A 19299-nucleotide genomic window follows, 5' to 3' on the forward strand; every position below is an offset into this window, starting at 1 on the left:
GGGCAAAAGGCAGGATACAAATAACAACAACAACAACAATAATAATAATAATAATTAATAATACATTGCAAGTGACGTTTAATTTTTTTTCTATATATACAGAGATACAGGATCAATCTACATGTTATGTTAGAAACGTAGTGAGCAAGTAATAAGCTAATATATGCAGATTATATTCCATTCCAAATTTCCCCAAACAGAACAAATTAATTACTTTGTTAAATTATTTGTTGTCTTGAGCTATTATGATATGCAAAAGAAGATGATAATATTAAAAATAATTGGGTTAAAATAAAGAAAAGTAGGAATAAGTATAACAGCAGCATTTAAAATTTGTATTTTATAGTAAAATGTACAAGCTGCCTATGTTACATCTACTCTTGTGAGTAGCAATTTTAAACTTGTGCATCAATAAGTAATAGTCTTAGGGCGCAATCCTGTGGGATGCACCCTACCTACTCATAAGCCCATGAGCTGCCTTGCGCCGCTCTGCATTTAATCTAGACGGGCAATTTCACCCATCTAGCAGAGGCTTTGGGGAGGGGGAGGGGAAGTAGGCTGAAGTGTGACCATAGGATATCTCGTATTTATTATTTATTTATTTATCTATTGCATTTTTATACCGCTGAAAAGCCGAAGCTCTCTGGGCAGTTCAAAAAATTAAAACCATTCAAAGTATAAATCAAATAGTATAAAAATGTGATATAAAATGCAATATAAAAACACAACCAGGAAACTACAGCTTCCATCAGCCCTAGCCAGCATAGCTGACAGTCAGGGATGATGGGAGTTGTTGTCCAAAATATCTATAGGGACCAGATTGTCTATAGAGTTGAGGATGGGGGCAGGGACGTTCATATTTCCCCAAATGTACGCATCAGTTGTGCACTAAGCGATAATGGCCCTGTTCAGAAGACACCCCAAACCACCCTGTATGGCTGCCACCCTGGTCTTGACTGCTCCCTGCTCCTGGGAATGTGCCATTCTCCCCATCTCTTTGCTCTATTTTGCGAGCATGGAAAGATAGCCAACACAGTTCTCTCCACACTGGCTTTGGGAGGGTGTGGAGAGCGCTGTTTCCTGGCTCCAAGCTCAAATCCAGGAAACTGCAATAGTCTATGTTTCCCAGACGCTGTCTAACAAACAAAGGATTGCTTTCTTAGACCTGTTTATATTTTAATTGCTTCTGACTATTAGGGGAAGTTTGAGCCTAAAGTAGGAAAAGAGTAGAAAAGTATGACCAAAATAGTTATTATAGCCCTGGATGTAAGGGACACGTTAAGGATTAATGGGAAACACTTTAGTATCCTTGGTTTATATTAAAGGTAGCAATGTATAAAACAGAATAATGAGTTTTTATTAAAAACAAAATAATAATAAATTGATTAGATATTTTTACAGCCCTGATCAACATAGGCAGCATGGTTACCATATAATGGGTTAAGTTAATGCATGTGAAAAAGTTGACTTATCTATGCAACAGCTTTATAATGGTTATTTGTTTTCCTCAAGGATCTCTGGGTATTGTAGTTAGGTACCAGAAATTCTAGATGCTTTTATTATCTTTGTAATGTTGGCTTGGTTATAAATATACAAGTTGAGCAGAAGAGAGCAGACATATACCTTCTTCAAAGCAGACATATACCTTGAATCACATAATTCTTCAAAGCAGTAGCAGTTCCCAAAAGCACGCAGCCTCCCCACTTGAAAACCATTTACTTCTTGCAAGCCAGGTTCAAAGCTGTGGTCTCTCTTTTTAACTGCCCATATTCAGAATTGTTAAACACATTTTATTTAGACACCTCATATTCTTGTAGGGTATCACAAATGTCAATCGCTTTTAGCTACTAGGTAGCAAGCTATTCTAAAGCCTTGAGAGTGAGTCATTTTGCATCACCAAAATTAGCACCTTTTTCATTAAGAAACCGTATAAATATTGGTTTGCACTTCAGCTTTGCTTAACCTTTTTAGAAGGACAAATGTTTAAATTTCACTCTGACAATCTCCTGTGATAGAGAATGAATATCTTACTTAGATAATCCTTCAAACAAATCAGGACAGTGAAAGGCTTCACAGGCCACATCATTTAATCTTTTTTATTAGTCCCTTTCAGTTGGATCAAGTAGCTGTACATACGATGGGGATCATTTGTCAGATTTATTATTACCTGCCTATAACATCTACATAATGGTCATCTCTGTAAACTGAAGATTAGAAGCCGGGCAAACAAGTAATAAAAGTGAACTTACGCTATAGGTAGTAGATTGATAATAGCAATTTTATGTCACTGTGCCTTACAAGCATTGTTGTCATGACAAGTCATTACCTGCCATTTTCTTACATTTAAGAAGTAGTATGATGACAGGCCACTATAAGTCTCATGCAGAAAGCACTGCTTGGCATTTGACTCACTATTTTAAGGGGAACAGGTAAATATATTAGATTTTTCTAAAATGAACCCTTTGCATAAATCCATTTGACAGAAGAAAATGGGTTTACTTAGGCTGAAACCAGATATTAAGGGTTACATGTGACTATAGCCATAAATAGCAGCCCACTTCTTCTCCTCTCTCTATTGGTAACATCTAATATAATAAAACATGTGGTATGACATAGCCATGTTGCAAGTTTCCTTGCTGTGCTTCATTAGCTGATGGAACTCACAACTTGGTGAAATCATAGCATGTTTTGCATTACCAAGACATTACTAGTGGAGTGTGGAAAAGAAACAGGTCGATTGTATTTGGCATTAACCATACATCTCTTCAAGCCTTAAGCTATATGAATAAGGGGACTATAACTTTAGTATTCATCTGAATCTGCAAGTCAGACAATACCATTTCTTAGGACAACCAGATCTTAAAAATACTGGAACAGCTTCTCAAATTACAGAAGTCTTCATCACAATTGTGTATTCAGAGCAGATGATAAATGCGATCTTGCTAGATTCATGGTTGTAATGAGCCAAAAGAGACTTCCTTGGGTTATGGTGGCATGCACAATGAAATAATTTTCTTTAATACTAACTTAAGTGTTATAACTTAATAATAGCATGTGACATGCTACTCCCCAATGCATTGTTGTAGCTAAGGATATAATTTTCTTTATTATCTGTAACTAGGTACTTTTGTTCAATAGTCACACATTCAGAATGCATTAGATGAGTCACTTGCACAGAATGGCATAAACATTGTACTTCATTTGAAGTTCAAATGCTGAAGAAAACAAAAACACTGTGATTATATTAATGCTTTAATGACACACAGCAAACAACTTATTTACAGATTTGGGTCTGAGGTGTACTTCTAAAATTCAAATAAAAATAAATAATGTTTTTTCCTAGCAAGCTGCATATTTGTGAACAGTTGGGATGATGCTGAGCATCAGAACCCATGATAGGGAGTTACTGAACTAATATGGGAATAAGAGCATGAAGCACCTTTCCTTTTTGCTTGGCACAGCCCAATCTCAATTTCTCTTTTCATCTGGATTCTCCGAAGGGGGAGCATAATTTGATCCAGGGGTCTGTCCCCAAATCACAGATTAGGACCAGGAATCAGCCTTCCAAGATATGAAAAGGAGTGATTTTGAGCATACACAGTGTTCCTTTCCCTCATGACAGAATAATTGAAACCAGCAGCCACACTTCTGCTAATAAGCAAGAGATGGGTTTCAACAACTTGCAAGTAGGTAAGAGATTTTCTGGGAAGTGTGATGTAAGTCCCTATAATTAAAATAAATGCATCACACAATTCTAGCTACCTAGATTTCAATTGCTACCTAGATTTTGATTAAATATAAAGACAAACTTCCTAACTGTAAGATCTCTTCAACAGTGGAATAGTCTACCTACAGACTAGTCCCGATCTCTGGAGGTTTTTAAGACAAGGCTGGACAGCCATCTCTCATGGATGGTTTAATTGGTTTTCCTGCACATTGCAGAGGATTGGACTAGATGATCCTTAAAATCCTTCCAACTCCACAATTCTATGATTCTATTTTTCTAATTTTCACTTTACAAATGAAGCATCATGTGAGACGGAAGGAAAAGACTAGTATCCAGAAATGGAAGGAGTTGTCTCCCGGAGGAGAAGACTGTCTCTTAGAGGAGAAAGCTATCAATAGCTACTAGGTCTGATGGCTAAGTGCAGCCTCCAGTATCAGAGGCAGTAAGCCTGTATACACTGGTTGCTGAGGAACTTGGATGGGAGGGTGCTGTTACACCATGTCCTGCTTGAGGAACCTTGTCAGTCAAAATCTAGAGACAGAAGACTGCTTCAAATATGTGTGTGTTCATACAGGATCTTTCTGTATCCCTTTGCAGTTTTAATATAAAAGCCGCAAAGGAGACAAAAAGGTGGGGGATATTGCTATGTGAGCAACTGAGCAACTGCAGACTGTATTTTGCCTTTTGGATTATTGGGGAATTGGATTGGTGCATTTGCCCTGGAAACCTCAGGGAGCTCTGGCAAGCCCTGGGTGGACATTCCCTTAAGTATGTATTACTGTAGTACAAGAAGATGTGCATTGTCTCAGGATGGTGGTCAGGAGCCTTTTCCAAAGATTGGTGAACGAAAGCAACAGCTCTATTTTGACTATCCTTTTTGCAGGTGTTCAATTTGTGTTAGTAAAAAATAGTCAAGGCTGCTGCTTTTATAAACTAGAATTCAGTATTACTGGTGATGCTTCAGATAGATTGGTCAAAATGTTGAGGACTATGCAAGCACAGAGGTTCAAGAAGCTTCTCATCCTTCCTTGTGGTTTTGGTGATGCCATTGGAACTCTTTTTTGCAAAGGATTTGTGTATCTCTGTCTTTTCAGATGTCTTTCAGTTTATCGTCCCATCTTTGTACTACTTCATAACACTCCAAGGGACAAAACAGTGAGTAATGGGTTCAGAGCAGGCAGTGGATATAAAAAAATGGATGTCCTTGGTTATCCTCTAGGGAATGCTTTCTAGAACTTATGAATCATTGTACCCTCATCTGTGCATCCGCGTGTGCCTTAGGAGAAATTGTTTAAAATGTTAGGTAAGGGAGAAAATGAATAAATAATCATTCATTTGTCTTTTGCTCAATGGCAGTTATTATAAAAATCATTTAAACGTCCAACAAAGGGAAAAAGTCAAATCAATTTCTTAGTAATGCACCTTGGTATTGTGAAATATTGCTCTGCTTTCTGCTTAGTGAGATATTCAGAAGGTGCTGTTTCCTTGTCCAGTTTAATGTCTTCTCTACATGAAGCTGTTGCCATCCTGTTCGTGTTCTCCCCTTTTAAAGGTTAGCCATCTTTCAAATTTGCACAGGTTTTCATAGCAACATCTGTCAGCTTTGCAGTAAGTATGCCCTTAGGAAATTATGAAATTTTTTAAGACCATCTAAATACTGCTGGGACTTCCGCTCTACAGTGAAGATGAAACACATGGCCAGTTTTATTTACAGTTGCACATATTTCTCCAGATTCACAGGCCTTCCTATGTAATTCAGATCTAGTTTGTTCTTTCCAGACCTACAGAAAATGCTGCTGCTTCCAGAGGCCTTTAAAGCAGCTGTAGCTTTTGAAATGAAGTATTGAGTATTTTGTTAATTTCCACTTGTATGTGTGTTCATTCCTTCATTCAGCTGTACGTGTGCAGCTTCAAAATCTCTCTAGTAGTAGTACTAGTAGTAAGTAATAATATATTGTGTTTATACAGTGCATTTCTAATATTCAATGTACAGTATCTCAGTAACCCTTACGGAAAGGCCAGTATTATTACTGAGGCTCATACCCGACGCTCATAGTCTTATTACTGAGGTGCATAATCTTAACTACTATGTTATACCAGCTGTCGACTGTGCAGTCTCATATTGGATAGTGAATCCCCATATTTAGCTCAAGAACATTGTATCCACAGTGGTAGTAACAATGATATCTGCCTCATGATGATGATTTGCATTATCTCAGTGTAATTAGTAGCATTTGAATGGTAACCCTCAAGAGTGATCATCCCTCCCTTTTATCTACTTATAGCCGTCCAGTTGCAGGCAGTGTTAATCAGGTTCACTCTGGCTTGGTAACCGTAGCACTTCTGGTGTCCAGATTTCTGCCTACTACCTACTATTATTTCTTTATTTGTAAAATTCTAAAGGTGCCTTTTAGGGGAAACCCACACAGGGCTGCATACAATAATTTAAACCACAAAATAAATCAATTAACAATTTTAACTATATAATATCATATCCATAATAGTACCTAATGAAATCCTGGCTCAGTTATAGGCCACGATAAGTAAATAGCTTGTTAGGGCATACTTGAAGGGTATACCAGCCTAAGTTGGTAAAAAAACACTTCTGGCCAACACCCGAGTTTTCCCAGTTAGGGCTAAGTCCAGGAGAACTCCCTGGTCCTTTGGGGGAGTGCAATCTCATCTTGTCATGATCTGAGGCGTGGGCGTCAGGGTCCTTAGGCAGGAATGCCAGGGCCGGACAGACGGAGACGGAATCGGCTTGGGTGATTGAAATACTGTTGGAGCAAGCTGGGGGTGAGGCACAGGTCTTGGGTGACAGAGTCCAACAGAGGGCCAGAGGCAGATCCAGGAAACAGGCACAATGTCAGACACGGGTTCAGAGTCCAAGCAGGGCCAGAAGCAGAAGAGAAGTCTAGTCAACAAGCAGGCAAGGTCCAGGCAGGGATCAAGGCAAGAGGCAGAGTCCAGGAGGAACAGAGTCCAAACAAGGGCCAGAGGCAAAAGTCGATGGTCAAAGGCAAAGCAAGGTTCAGGCACATACCAGGTAGCAAAGGGGCCAGAGGCGTGGTTGAGACGAGCAAGAGGTCCAGCAAGGTGAGGCAAGATCCGAGGTAGTAAATGGTCAGGAACCAGCTGCAGCTAGCACAAGAGACCGTGTTGCTGTGGCAAAGGCTGAAGGTGAAATGCAGCTCTTATATAGGCCTTTCCTGGTAGCTTCCAACTGTTCTGTATGAGCCCACCTGGGAGTGCCTGATGGTCTGGGCCTGAACCCTGCAAGGCTTTACCAGCCAGGGCTCGCATCCTGCGAAGCCCTGCGGCTGGTTCTATGACAAGCTGCCGCCAGATGGTGCTGCAGGACAGGACAGATTCTGACACATCTAGGACTGGTTGCAAGCCTCAAAAGCAGCTTCCAGGTACTAGTTCAAGAGTTCCACTGACTCCCTGGGATGAGTAGAAGGATATAAAAGCATACTGATCTAAACCTCCAGATCACTTTCCCCAGTGGTTTCATGTAGATATTAAAAACCATAGAATGAGACAAGATAAGAACCTTGTGGCATCCCATAAACCACTGCCCATGGAGTAGAGTAGTAATCACCTAGTACCACTTTCTGGGACTGATCCTCCAGGACGTCCTAAGACTACTGTAACACTGTGCTTCCCAAGCCTATACCAGTGCTTCTTTCAAAGCAGGGTGGACCACAGCATAAGAACGTAAGAAGAGCGTGCTGGGTTAGACCAGGGGTCATCTAGTCCAGCCATCTGTTCCCACAGTGGTCAACAGCTGTCAACCAGGGTCCCAAAAGCAGGACACAGTACAACAGCACCTTCTCACATATGTTCCCCAGCAACTGGTGCACACAGGCTTATTGCCTCTGATACTGGAGGTAGCACATAGCCATCTGGACTAGTAGCCATTAATAGACTTCTCCTCCAGGAATGTATCCAATCCTCTTTTAAAGCCATCCAAATTGGTGGCCATTACCACATCTTTTGGTAGTGAATTCCATAGTTTAACTATGCACCTGTCCTGAATCTCCCACCAATCATCTTCATGGGATGATCTGGGTACTAGTATTATTGGATAGGGTGACCATATTTTGGCAACCAAAAGGAGGACAACATGCCTGAACCTTGCTTTGCCCAAGGGGGTGTGCCCACCAACATGTCCAGCCCCCAAGGGGGTGTGCCCACCCAAAAATGGCCTTGGTCACATGTCTGATTTCACAGCACACAATTAAGACAAACCTGTTCTACATAACATCTTAATGTTAAAATCACTGGAATAAAGAATGAGTTAGACATTCAATGTATCTGAAATAAACGTCACTCATTCCTGCTTTTTTAGCTTTTGCTGTACTTTGAAGCTTTTGCTATACTCTGTGTGATACAGTCTCCCCTTCCCTCAAATATCTTTTCTGACTGCAAATCCTTCACTGGATGACCATAGTCTAACCTTTCCTAACATTTAACACTCTTTCCCCATCACCTTTCTCATATCCATACTCACAGATTCAGCATACTGCTACCATTGAACAAATGAAGCACGTCAGGAATCCTATTCACCATCCCAAAATGCTCTGCTGAAAGACATTGAGCACATGCAATGGTTGCTGAGAAGTAAGATTTGTTCACTGCCATCACTACCACAGAGTTAGATAAAAAACTTTACCTGTGTTCTGTCATATTTGCTATGAATTTCTACTATTTATGTTAGAATTCAATGCACAGTAATATGACAAGCTATTGACATGCACAATAGGACAGTGAGTGAGGGTTCCCGCCAAAAAGCTTCTCAGCTATGGAAAATTCCCGAAATGAGCTCCGCGCAGGTGCAGAGCCCATATGTGTGATGCACAGAGACCACGAAGAATAAGTTGTTATTGCTTGTATGTCTTGTTTGTAGGCTTCCCATAGGTATGTGGTTGGCCACTGTGGGAACAGACTACTGGGCTAGATAGACCATTGGTCTGATCCAGCATGGACCCTTTTATGATCTTATGTACATGTGAATTGGACAGATTCCTGAATTAGCAAAAATGGCTTCCCCTCTCACATCTTTTCTGGCTTACAGACAGTTAAAATTTATGTTCTGCCTTAACATTTTCTTTACAGGAAGGGATAATTAGTGTACTTGGGGTTCTATGGCTATGTATGGATGAATTCATAATATTGAGTTTCAAACTGGGTTTAGCAGTCATAATAGTAGTGCAGCTAATATAATACAGAAGTGAATCTGAGTCAAATAATAACCCTCAATTTTTTAAAAAAAGTGTTAGAAAGAATCTAAGGTGGAAAATACTCAAGGGAAGATATATGCCTGACTGAAATTTTCCCCTTCACTCATTTGTCATGAGGTATCATTGAAGACAGTAAAATTACATGTCATCTTATCTTCAAATATAGTTAATATAAATAGTCTTCAGGTCATGTCCTGGAAATAACACTGCCTTTCAAAACTTTATTGTGGCAACATTAAATATAGTGGCAATCTGTTGGCCGTCAACTATTACAGGATAAGAGTCATAAAGCATAACACACAAATCATCTCCCCCACCCCCTATTGCTATTTCTGCCTTGGTCATTTTTACATTTTCCTTGCTTCCAGCATGTCTGTATTTTGTTAGGCTGAGCCATTTTATATTCTGTGACAACAATACGTTAAATTTGTGCAGAACCACACAAAGAGTGAGTTGTAATATTCATCCTTGTGCCCTGTGTAATATCCATCCTTTTTCTTTTCTCTTGCTACATATATTGCGTGTAATAGTTGGCTAGTTGAAGGACAGGGGGAAAAGCACATAAAAATATAGAAGCAAGGCACTGTTGGTTTTGGCAGTACACTTTTGTAAACAAAGTGACACAAATTGAGGCAGAAAATCCACAGGGAAAAGAGAAGAGAACCAAAAGACTGTGAAAGTACAGCACAGAGCAAAGTCCCTTCCAGATGGCGTTTTTAATAAATTTATCAGGCGGGTATGAAAGATGATAATGAACATTCCAAATGGGGAGTGGCAGCCTTCCCTTGGGAGCAGAAACAGTATGGTACCTTCTGTGTGTTGCAATTATTTGGTTGCTCTCAAATTTCCCATTGTGTAAAATAGTATAAAATGGCTTTCTGTAGTTAATATCGTATGTATTAAGAGATGTACTAGATAATTATCATATAGGCATTATAAAAAGTTTTTAAAAAATAATAAAATAAATACATTTTATTTCTGTTGCTATAAATTATATATTTAATCACTAAACTTCGAGAACAAATCCTTAAAACCAATACATAGTAGTAAATTAGAACAAGTTAATCTGTGACTATATTAAATATTTTTTCAATATCCTTAAATACCTAACTAATAATTCAAAAATAATGTGAATGAGAACATAAGAAGAGCCCTGCTGGATCAGACCAAGGGTCCATCTAGTCCAGCACTCTGTTCACACAGTGGCCAACCAGCTGTCGACCAGGGACCAACAAAGCAGGACATAGTGTAACAGCACCCTCCCACCCATGCTCCCCAGAAACTGGTGCAAATAGGCTTACTGCCTCGGATACTGGAGACAGCACATAACCATCAGGGCTAGTAGCCATTGATAGCCTTCTCCTCCAGGAATTTATCCAACCCCTTTTAAAAGCCATCACTACATCTTGTGGTAGTGAATGCCATAATTTAACTAGCTGCTGTGTGAAGAAGTCCTTCCTTTTATTTATCCTGAATCTCCCACCAATCAGCTTCATGGGATGATCCTGGGTTCTAGTCATAATTTTGTACCCTCTATCATGTCTCCCCTTAGCCTCCTTTTCTCCAAGCTAAACAATCCCAGCAAAATGTTGATTATAACTGATCTTTAGATGTCTTAATTTTATTTTTAAAAGTAGTTGATAGGGTTTAAAGCCTCATGGCTTTTGTCATTAAAATATCTTATCCCTATTTTTAAACCAAAGCGAAGCAGTCGATCATTTCCTGAAACAAGCCAATTGCACATTTGACTGATATATTATTTATATATAACAAGGGTGCTCTGATTTTATTCTACAGTGCTTTTAAATTGTGAGCTGCCTTGCAAACATTGTTGAAAACAAGGTTAGGGTTGTTGTTGTTGTTTTAAGTATACAAGGTGCTTTATAGCATAGAAAGAAAGGATGTCTGTACCCAAGGAGTTCATAACTTAACATTTAGTGGCGGAGAGAGAATAAAGGGAGGGGAAAGATCAAAGTGGCAATAAAGGGAATAAAATATGTGTAAATGCAGTTAAACATGTTCATTTGCGACTGCTAAATTAAACAAGGGCTTATTGGAAAATGAGTTTGCAGATAGATTGGAAGGAAAAGCGATGGCACTGGGAAGATGTTCTGGAAAATCTCTGTCTGCTAGGAGAGAAGGCAGAGCCAAGTAACGTTCTGCCAGCTTATATTTGGCCACTCAAACATAATAATTCAGATCTAATTCTAAACTATGCACAAGCCCTTTTATTTTCTGCTTACTTATATACAGTAGTTAGGGATTTGTGAAGTGTCCAGTGTTCAACCATGGTCAATTAGGGGTTTCCTAGAAAGGTACTTCTGAATTTTGGTAGAGTTTAGTAACTTTGGGCAAAAGGACTAATCTAGTAGGCTTGCCTATGTGATACCGCTAAACATTTTACTGCAGCAGGTGAAGCAGGGATAAAAGCCAAGTAATGATTGCCCTGCTTCTTGAACTTTGTCTGAAGCACTTGGCACTATCACTTCCACAGAGACATTACTGAGTTAACTGGACCATAGGTCTACTTTGTTGTTTATATGTGAGTTCAGGACCTCTGAATTAAAGATCTATTAGGAATCCATACTGATTCCAAGAATCCCTTCCTTTATCTCGAATGGCCTAAATAGGCCTGACGGAAAATGTAGTGTGACAATAACCTTTTGGCCCCACTTTCTTGTGCTTTGTAGTGCAACTGGAGTTACCTAAAACAGCTCACAAAGGAAAGCTTCACCAGGCAAACTGATTTTTTTCCAGGAACCTTCCACTTTAAAATGCCAGGTGCTGTGCCTTACTGGATCTTCTGTGAAAACAATGACACTGCCCAATGCTGTACCCTTAATCATCAATGCCACTACTATCTTGGATCCTGTGTGTTGTCACTGCTGTTATGGTTCACCCCCATTCCTCAATGATTTTAACTTAGAAACTGTCTGCTGCCTGAGGTGCCCAGAAGTTCCAACAGGGGATTGCATATCTCATTGGAGAAGCTCCTTCATCAGTTCCCCTTTTGCCCTATCCATGCTGCCCTACTTGAATAAGCCAAAAACCTCTCTTGAAAGAGTACATACCAGTTTGGCAAGCTCTATACGAATGCTCTGTGTTCTTAAAGTGTATCGACTCTTAATTTGCACAATGAATTTCTTAATTAAGAACAACCACATGGATACTTCAAATGTTTGGAAACAAACCGGATAAGGAGGACCTCTTGAAAATGTCCACCCTTACATTGTATCTACATCTACTACAGCTGTTGTGATGATGAATAGGCACCTTCCTCTAAGTGCCTGTCACGTTGGCCTCATCCCACTGTTTTTCGGAATAATTCATAACTTTGGACTCTGTAGGTCATACTGCAATTGGTTAACCAAAGTAAATGTTATGATATGATTATATCTGAATATTTGTTTGCAGTGTTTTGTTCTATAACTGCTTTAGAGTTAAAGGATACCTGGCCCGCTCTGGTTCAGACAGCTCACTTGGTGCTTATTCATTTTTAATCTGTGCTGTGAAATGTAAACCCATGTATTCCAGTGATAGCAAAAAATGTGCTCATTTTTATTCCTCTCTAGAAATAGAAACTGATGATGCTGAGTTGCCTGTGTCTGCTTTTGATCTTTTTTGTATTTTAATTTTTAGTTCCCGCTGAGAATGTTGCAACCGTTGCAGACTGTGCCAGCGTGATTGAGGGTGTAAGCCGTAGTCGCAATGCTTTGTTGAATGGAGACACAAAGAATTACGACTGGGATTCTGGGTATACGTGCCATCAGCTAGGCAGTGGTGCTATCGTAGTACAGCTGGCACAGCCTTACATGATTGGGTCAATTCGGTAAGATTTCTTTTTTATGTAAAGATAGTTCAGTAATGAGAATGTGTACCTTCTAGATATTTTTCATGTACAGCTGCTATGAAAAGCCCTTTTTCTTGTGCTTAGAGTATTCTTCTAGCACCACAATAACATGCAGAACATAATTCGAAAAACAAATCAGCACACATACATTTAATGTCAAAGTAGTAACATGACTTGAGGGCAGGCAATTTATTCTGTTCTGGAGATAGCATAAGAAACAGAGTGCTTTTAGATACTTCATATTTATATTGCTACATAGTTGTCACAATCTGCATAGACCTAAAATATTCCTATCTGAATCTTTCCAATAAAACCTAGTCAGTGGAGTACTCATTGTCTGTTTTCTGGCTACTTTTTTGTTTTGTTTTTAAATATACTGTTAAATATTTTCCCCAGTTATTTCCTCAACTATGTCTACAGTATGAGCTAGTGTGGTATAGTGAATAGAATATTGATGTTAGAAAGAAAACAACTCCCTAAACCTCCTCTACAACAGACATTCTATAACATAAAAATGTAGAAAATTGGGAGACATTCCTTTTACAAGACAGTAACTAGCGTTTAGTGATGCTTTCCTTAGTTCCTGCTCCTTATACTTTGGTACTGGAGTGGCAAAGATAGGAAAAGAAATTTTCATAAAAAAGGGACAAAATAATGTACGTTCATGCCAGCTTCAGATGTCTTTTTCAATGGAAGATGTACTGTTTTGACTTTTCTTTGTTACTGGGAACTGTTGACATGTCATAGATGAAAAGATGAATAATAATAATAATAATAATAATAATAATAATAATAATAATAATAATATCATCATCTTTGAATTTACAGTGCATTGGCAGATGAAACTGCAAATCTGCACAAGCAGCCATCTGTTGCTTACAAGTATATCACCAAGTACATCACCAATGCAAACCTCTGAGGTAGCAACCATTTTAACTAGGGATGTTGAATTCTGCTGGTGAATCTATGCCCACAAATTTGAAGGCTGACTTTACTAGGAATTCCAGCTCTTCAGCCATATTACTCACAAAACATAGAGACTTTTATAGGATTCTGGTAATTATTCTCCATCATACTATGGCTATATCAAAAGCGGTTTCAGTACCAGAAGCAGTAAGCCTATATATACCAGTTTCTGGGGAACATGGGCAGGTGGGCACCATTGCACCCATGTCCTGTTTGTGGGTTCCTGGACAACAGCTGGTTGGCCACTGCATGACAGAGTGCTAGGCTAGATGATGGACCCTTGGACTGATCCAGCATGGTTCTTCTTATGTTCTTATGCCTGATCCAGGGACATTTAGATGTCTATTTATGTTGATATTATTTACCTGGATGCTTCTGTACAGCCTGAGAGCACATCAAAGAATCATGCACTGGTGTCAGAGTGCCCAGAAAGACCTGATTACTGCTGTGTGGACTACAGCCTGCTATGGATACTCCTTGCGGATATGGTGTATCCACATAGCATCCTATGAGCTTACTTCCCGTAGATAATGAAACCCTGGCTGCTCCTGCATCTGTTTTAGGCTGCACAGCATAGATTGGGCTCCACAGATGAATCTGGAGAGACACCAGAATGAATTCAATCTCTGATCTCCACTGATGATGCCATTGGTATAAACTACCACTTAAAGGATTCAGGGTAGTTCTAAATGCATTCTCTATTATTCACAGAATGCTATCAAGTGACCTTTAGAATAAGTCATTCTATCTCTTTTCTACCTCCACCCCAGTATTTTATTAATGGAAATTTACCATAAATACATACTTTCATGGTTCTAATACAGTCTTTGGGCATGTCTACACCAAGCAGGATATTGCACTATGAAAGTGGTATGAAAACGGTATATAAAAGGCAGGAGCCACATTATTGCTTTATAGCGGTATTGAAGTTCATTGACAACTGTTGGGACCCATAAGATACATACCATATACCGCTTTCATACCACTACATTCTACTTGGAGTAGCTTCTGCCTTTTATATACAACTTTTATACTGCTTTCATAGTGCAATATCCTGCTTGGTGTAAATTAGACCTTTATTTAACCAGATAAAAACTTGTTTCTTAGGATGACCAGGAAGCTGACTCTATATGATTATTAGATTGTTTTTGTTTATAGTTACCACAAAAAGCCCATTAAGATCATATTTCAAACTTGGAAATAGTTATAAAATAAACTAGTTATACATGAACATTCCAAATGGGGAGTGGCAAGAATAATAATTTGTGAGAATACAATATCAAAACCTTTACTATAATTGCTGCCTTAAACTTTCAAAAAGAGCAGCTGCTGTACAATGGCTATTTTAGAATCCCACTCAGCCAGGAAGCTGATTGATCAAGTAACCTGCATTACAGGTGTGTTGTGAAGATAAAATTAACTCCATTCGATATACATTGCTTTGCAACATTGCCTTGGAGCAAGTGTGGAATAAAAGTGTGGTATCTTAATGAAATAATGAAAATTTGAAATCAGTCTTACATGGAATTACATTCTCTTTGAAGAACCAGGTGCACAGATTGGGAGTGATCCTGAATTCATCACTGTCTGGAGAGGAATAGGTAGTGCACAGCAGCCAGGGGTGCCTTCTCCCATCTCAGGCTTATATGACAGCTGTGGCCCTTTCTTCTTCTTCTTCTTCTTCTTCTTCTTCTTCTTCTTCTTCTTCTTCTTCTTCTTCTTCTTCTTCTTTTTCTTCTTCTTCTTCTTCTTCTTCTTATTATTATTATTATTATTATTATTATTATTTCTTACCTGTCTCTCCCTCTGGATCAAGGTGGGAAACAACATCAAATAGAAAAATACTATAAAATACATAAAACTGATTAAAAACATATAAAACTAATACATTATTAAAATAAAAGCCAGACATCCTAAAATTCGACTGGGTAGGCCTGCAGGAAGAGATCAGTCTTCACGGCTTTTTTAAATTCAGAAAGACTGTTAAGTTGACGAATCTCTCCCGGCAGGCCATTCCATAGTCTGAGAGCGACAGAAGGGAAGGTCTTCTGGGTAATGGTTGTCAGCCTAGTCTTCACTGACTGAAGTAAATTCTTCCCAGAGGAACTGAGTGTGCAGGGCGGATTGTATGGGAGAAGGCAATCTCACAGGTAACCTGGACCCAAACCATGTAGGGCTTTAAAGGTAATAACCAACACTTTATACTTTGCCCGGAAACTAATTGGCAACCAGTGAAGCGATTTTGAAATTGTTGTAATATGGTCACCCCTGGGTGTACTAGTGACCAACCTGGCTGCCATATTTTGAACTAGTTGAAGTTTCTGGACTAGGCACAAAGGTAGCCCTATGTACGGTGCATTGCTGAAGTCGAGCCTCAAAGTTACCAGTGTGTGCACTACCGTATTTAGGTCTTCCAACTCTAGGAAGGGGCACAGCTGGCGTAACAGCTGAAGCTGATAGTAGGCACTCTTGGCCATTGCATCTATCTGGGCTGTCATTTGGAGCGACCGATCCAGAAAAAATCCCCAAGCTGCGAACACAGTATTTCAGGGGGAGTGTAATCCCATCCAGAACTGGTCGACACACCTCCAAACCCAGATTGATGCCTTTGACAGTAAGCACCTCCTTCAGGCATATCAAAAGCTTCTATGGTATCAAAAGTTGCTGAGAGGTCCAGAAGTTCCAGCAAGGATACACTCCCCCTGTCAATACTCAAGCGTAGATCATCCATTAAGGCGACTATAGCTGTCTCAATTCCGTATCTTGCCCTGACACCGATTTGAAATGGGTCTATAAAATCTGTATCATCCAAAACTATTTGGAAGGCAACTGGCCTCCATTGTTAGCTTCTGCTATAATGACAATGTCTAAGTTGTCTCTTATCTGAGAGATTTTATCTGTGAATTGATAATTAAAGGTATCACAGCGAACTACCAAAGGCTCTAAGATCGGGTTCAGGGGGGGAAGGTGTCTGAGTTAGACCTCTCATCACCCTGAACAGTTCTGCTGGATGCAAGTTCATAGACGCAATGTGTGCAGAGAAGAAAGCTTTCTTCATTCCACGTATTACCACTCCTTAGGAATGAAGATGTCCTTGATGTCTTGTCTTGTTGGATATCAGTCGTGTTTTCCACCATTGGCACTCCAGTCATCGTCTTCCCACTTCAACTCATAGAATCATAGAATAGCAGAGTTGGAAGGGGCCTACAAGGCCATCTAGTCCAACCCCCTGCTCAATGAGATCTTCTGTATAACAGGGTGCCCAGTTAGAAGCAGGTCAGAGAGGACGTTTGGGGGGTGATCATGTTGATAGCCCTAGTCAGATCTTGATTCCATTTATTGACCAGGGCTTCTACAGGATTGTTGACCATACCAGCCATAGAACCCTCTAAAGCTTTCTGGAATCCAAGAGGATCCATCAGTCTTCAGAGTGGACCATTTTAATGGGTCCACCACCCCTGCAGGGGCGGATAGTAGCCGTGATATTAACCCTGACGAGAAAATGGTCTGTCCATGACAATGCAGAGGTATTTAACTCCTCTGCCCACAGACCCATCTGTTTGAAACTGAAAACAGCATTGAGAGTGTGACCTGCTGAACATGTGGGTCCAGAGACCAATTGGGATAGGCCCATGTTTGTCATGGATTCCATGAACTCCTGAGCTACACCTGACAAACTGGTCTCGAATGGGATGTTGAAGTCACCCAGTACCAAAACTCTGTCAGTGGCCCTATCTGGACCTAGGGTTAGACTTGATAACCCATGAACTTACTAACCTCCAAGGTGGACTGCTGTAATGCATTTTACATGGGGCTGCTTTTGAAGATACTTCAGAAACATCAGCTGGTGCAAATATTCACCTGCCCCAAAAGTAGTGCAGCCAGAAATTCTGAACATGTAATACCATCATCATCATCATCATCATCATCATCATCATCATTATTATTATTATTATTATTATTATTATTATTATTTTGCACCAGTTACATTGGTTACCAATTCAATTACAACTCAAAATGAAGGTGTTAACTTTTAAAGCCCTAAACATTGGGACCAGGTTACCTTAAGGACTACTTTCACCAATATGATTGTGCTTCACACGCTAAGACCTACTACAGAAGTCATGCTCATGTGCTAGCTGGTATGTTCAATGAAGCTGGCATCTTCAATGCCACTATTCCCTAAGAGTGTTCATGGCTTGTGTGATTGAGCTTTTTCATAATCACTTTCTGATGTGTCCAATGTATCTTTGTATGCTTTTTGTGTATGTTGCTTTAGGAGGGCACAGCCCTGAAAAAGTGCTTTATACATACTTTGAAATAAGTAAAGAATTATATGGGTGGAGAAGGCAATGAGTTGGATTGCAAAATGTCATTTCCAATAGTCATCCAAGTTTTACACTTTTGCCCTTCGGTTAGACTATATTAGTGATGTCAGTCGCCATAGATTATCACAGGAGACAATTTTTTTGCTAGAGGAAATTTTGCAGACACTATCTTCTAACAAGCCCCTAAGGAAGGCTTTTGAATAAAGTACAGGCCGAAATGCATCGGGCTTTATGAAAATTAATATTTTGCATCCTGAGAAACCGTTTCTCTTTTTTCTGAGCCATAAACTATTATGAAAATAACACACAAGATAAATTGAGCATTGTATACATCTTTACAGAGACACATAAGCAGCATTAAATTAATTTGTTTCTTTTGTAACTAAATATGCTGCACTGAATAACTGGTAAACCTGTAAAAATTCCAGAGAGATTGAGATTTTCCAGTGGGAGTTTAATGATATTACATTTTCATCCTTGACTAAGAGAATCCTATAGATTTTTAGCTTTGTTTACATAGGGAAGAAAACTAAACTGCAAAGTATATAATTTATCTTGAAGCACACCTTCTTGCAAATATCTGTATGACGTCTGTGTCTGCTCCAAAATATTCCAGAAACATTATTCCTGGGTATTTTCTCAGCACCTCAAGAGACCTCTCCATCTCTTCATAATAATTAGACTACACTGGATGGGAATAAAAACTATTTCCTCAGAAACACATAAACAGTATTAGTGGATAAAAGACAAATTCAGTAGAATGCAGGGGTTCAGTGTAATGTGTAGCATTTGTTGATGCTGTGTAGTAGCGTAAAGCAGGACTAATAGGGGAAAGGAAACTATAGGACTTCCAAATATCAGTTTATGTCCTGCTTGTGGGTTTCCCATTGACAGCTGGTCGACCACTGTGTGAACAGAATGTTGGACTTGATGGATCCCTTGCTTGATCCAGTGTGGCTCTTCTTATGTTCTTCTTTTCAAGAGTACTGAGAACAGAAGACGTAGATACATGTAGACATGTACACTTATTGGGTGTGGGTGAGCTGAAATACTGTACTCAATAGATAACAGTCTAGACCTGGGGCTATTAACAAAGAAAGATTAATTCTATGACTATCCCATTTTTAAGGCAGAACTCCCATTCTCCACATTTTAATGGATACATATTCTCTCCTTAGAGTAATA

The 19299-nt window shown here is 39.4% G+C and overlaps 1 protein-coding gene across 3 annotated transcripts in view; it reads left to right on the top strand.

The window, feature by feature from the left end:
- Positions 1-19299, top strand: part of BTBD9 (BTB domain containing 9) — a 185794-nt gene that overhangs the window by 112250 nt on the left and 54245 nt on the right. For all 3 annotated transcript variants that reach the window (XM_063124189.1, XM_063124191.1, XM_063124188.1), the window contains exon 8: positions 12610-12799. In XM_063124189.1, coding sequence (XP_062980259.1) covers positions 12610-12799 — 190 coding nt within the window. The remainder of the gene's footprint in view (positions 1-12609; positions 12800-19299) is intronic.

The sequence above is a fragment of the Elgaria multicarinata genome, chromosome 4 (assembly GCF_023053635.1).
Source record: "Elgaria multicarinata webbii isolate HBS135686 ecotype San Diego chromosome 4, rElgMul1.1.pri, whole genome shotgun sequence".
NCBI lineage: Eukaryota > Metazoa > Chordata > Lepidosauria > Squamata > Anguidae > Elgaria > Elgaria multicarinata.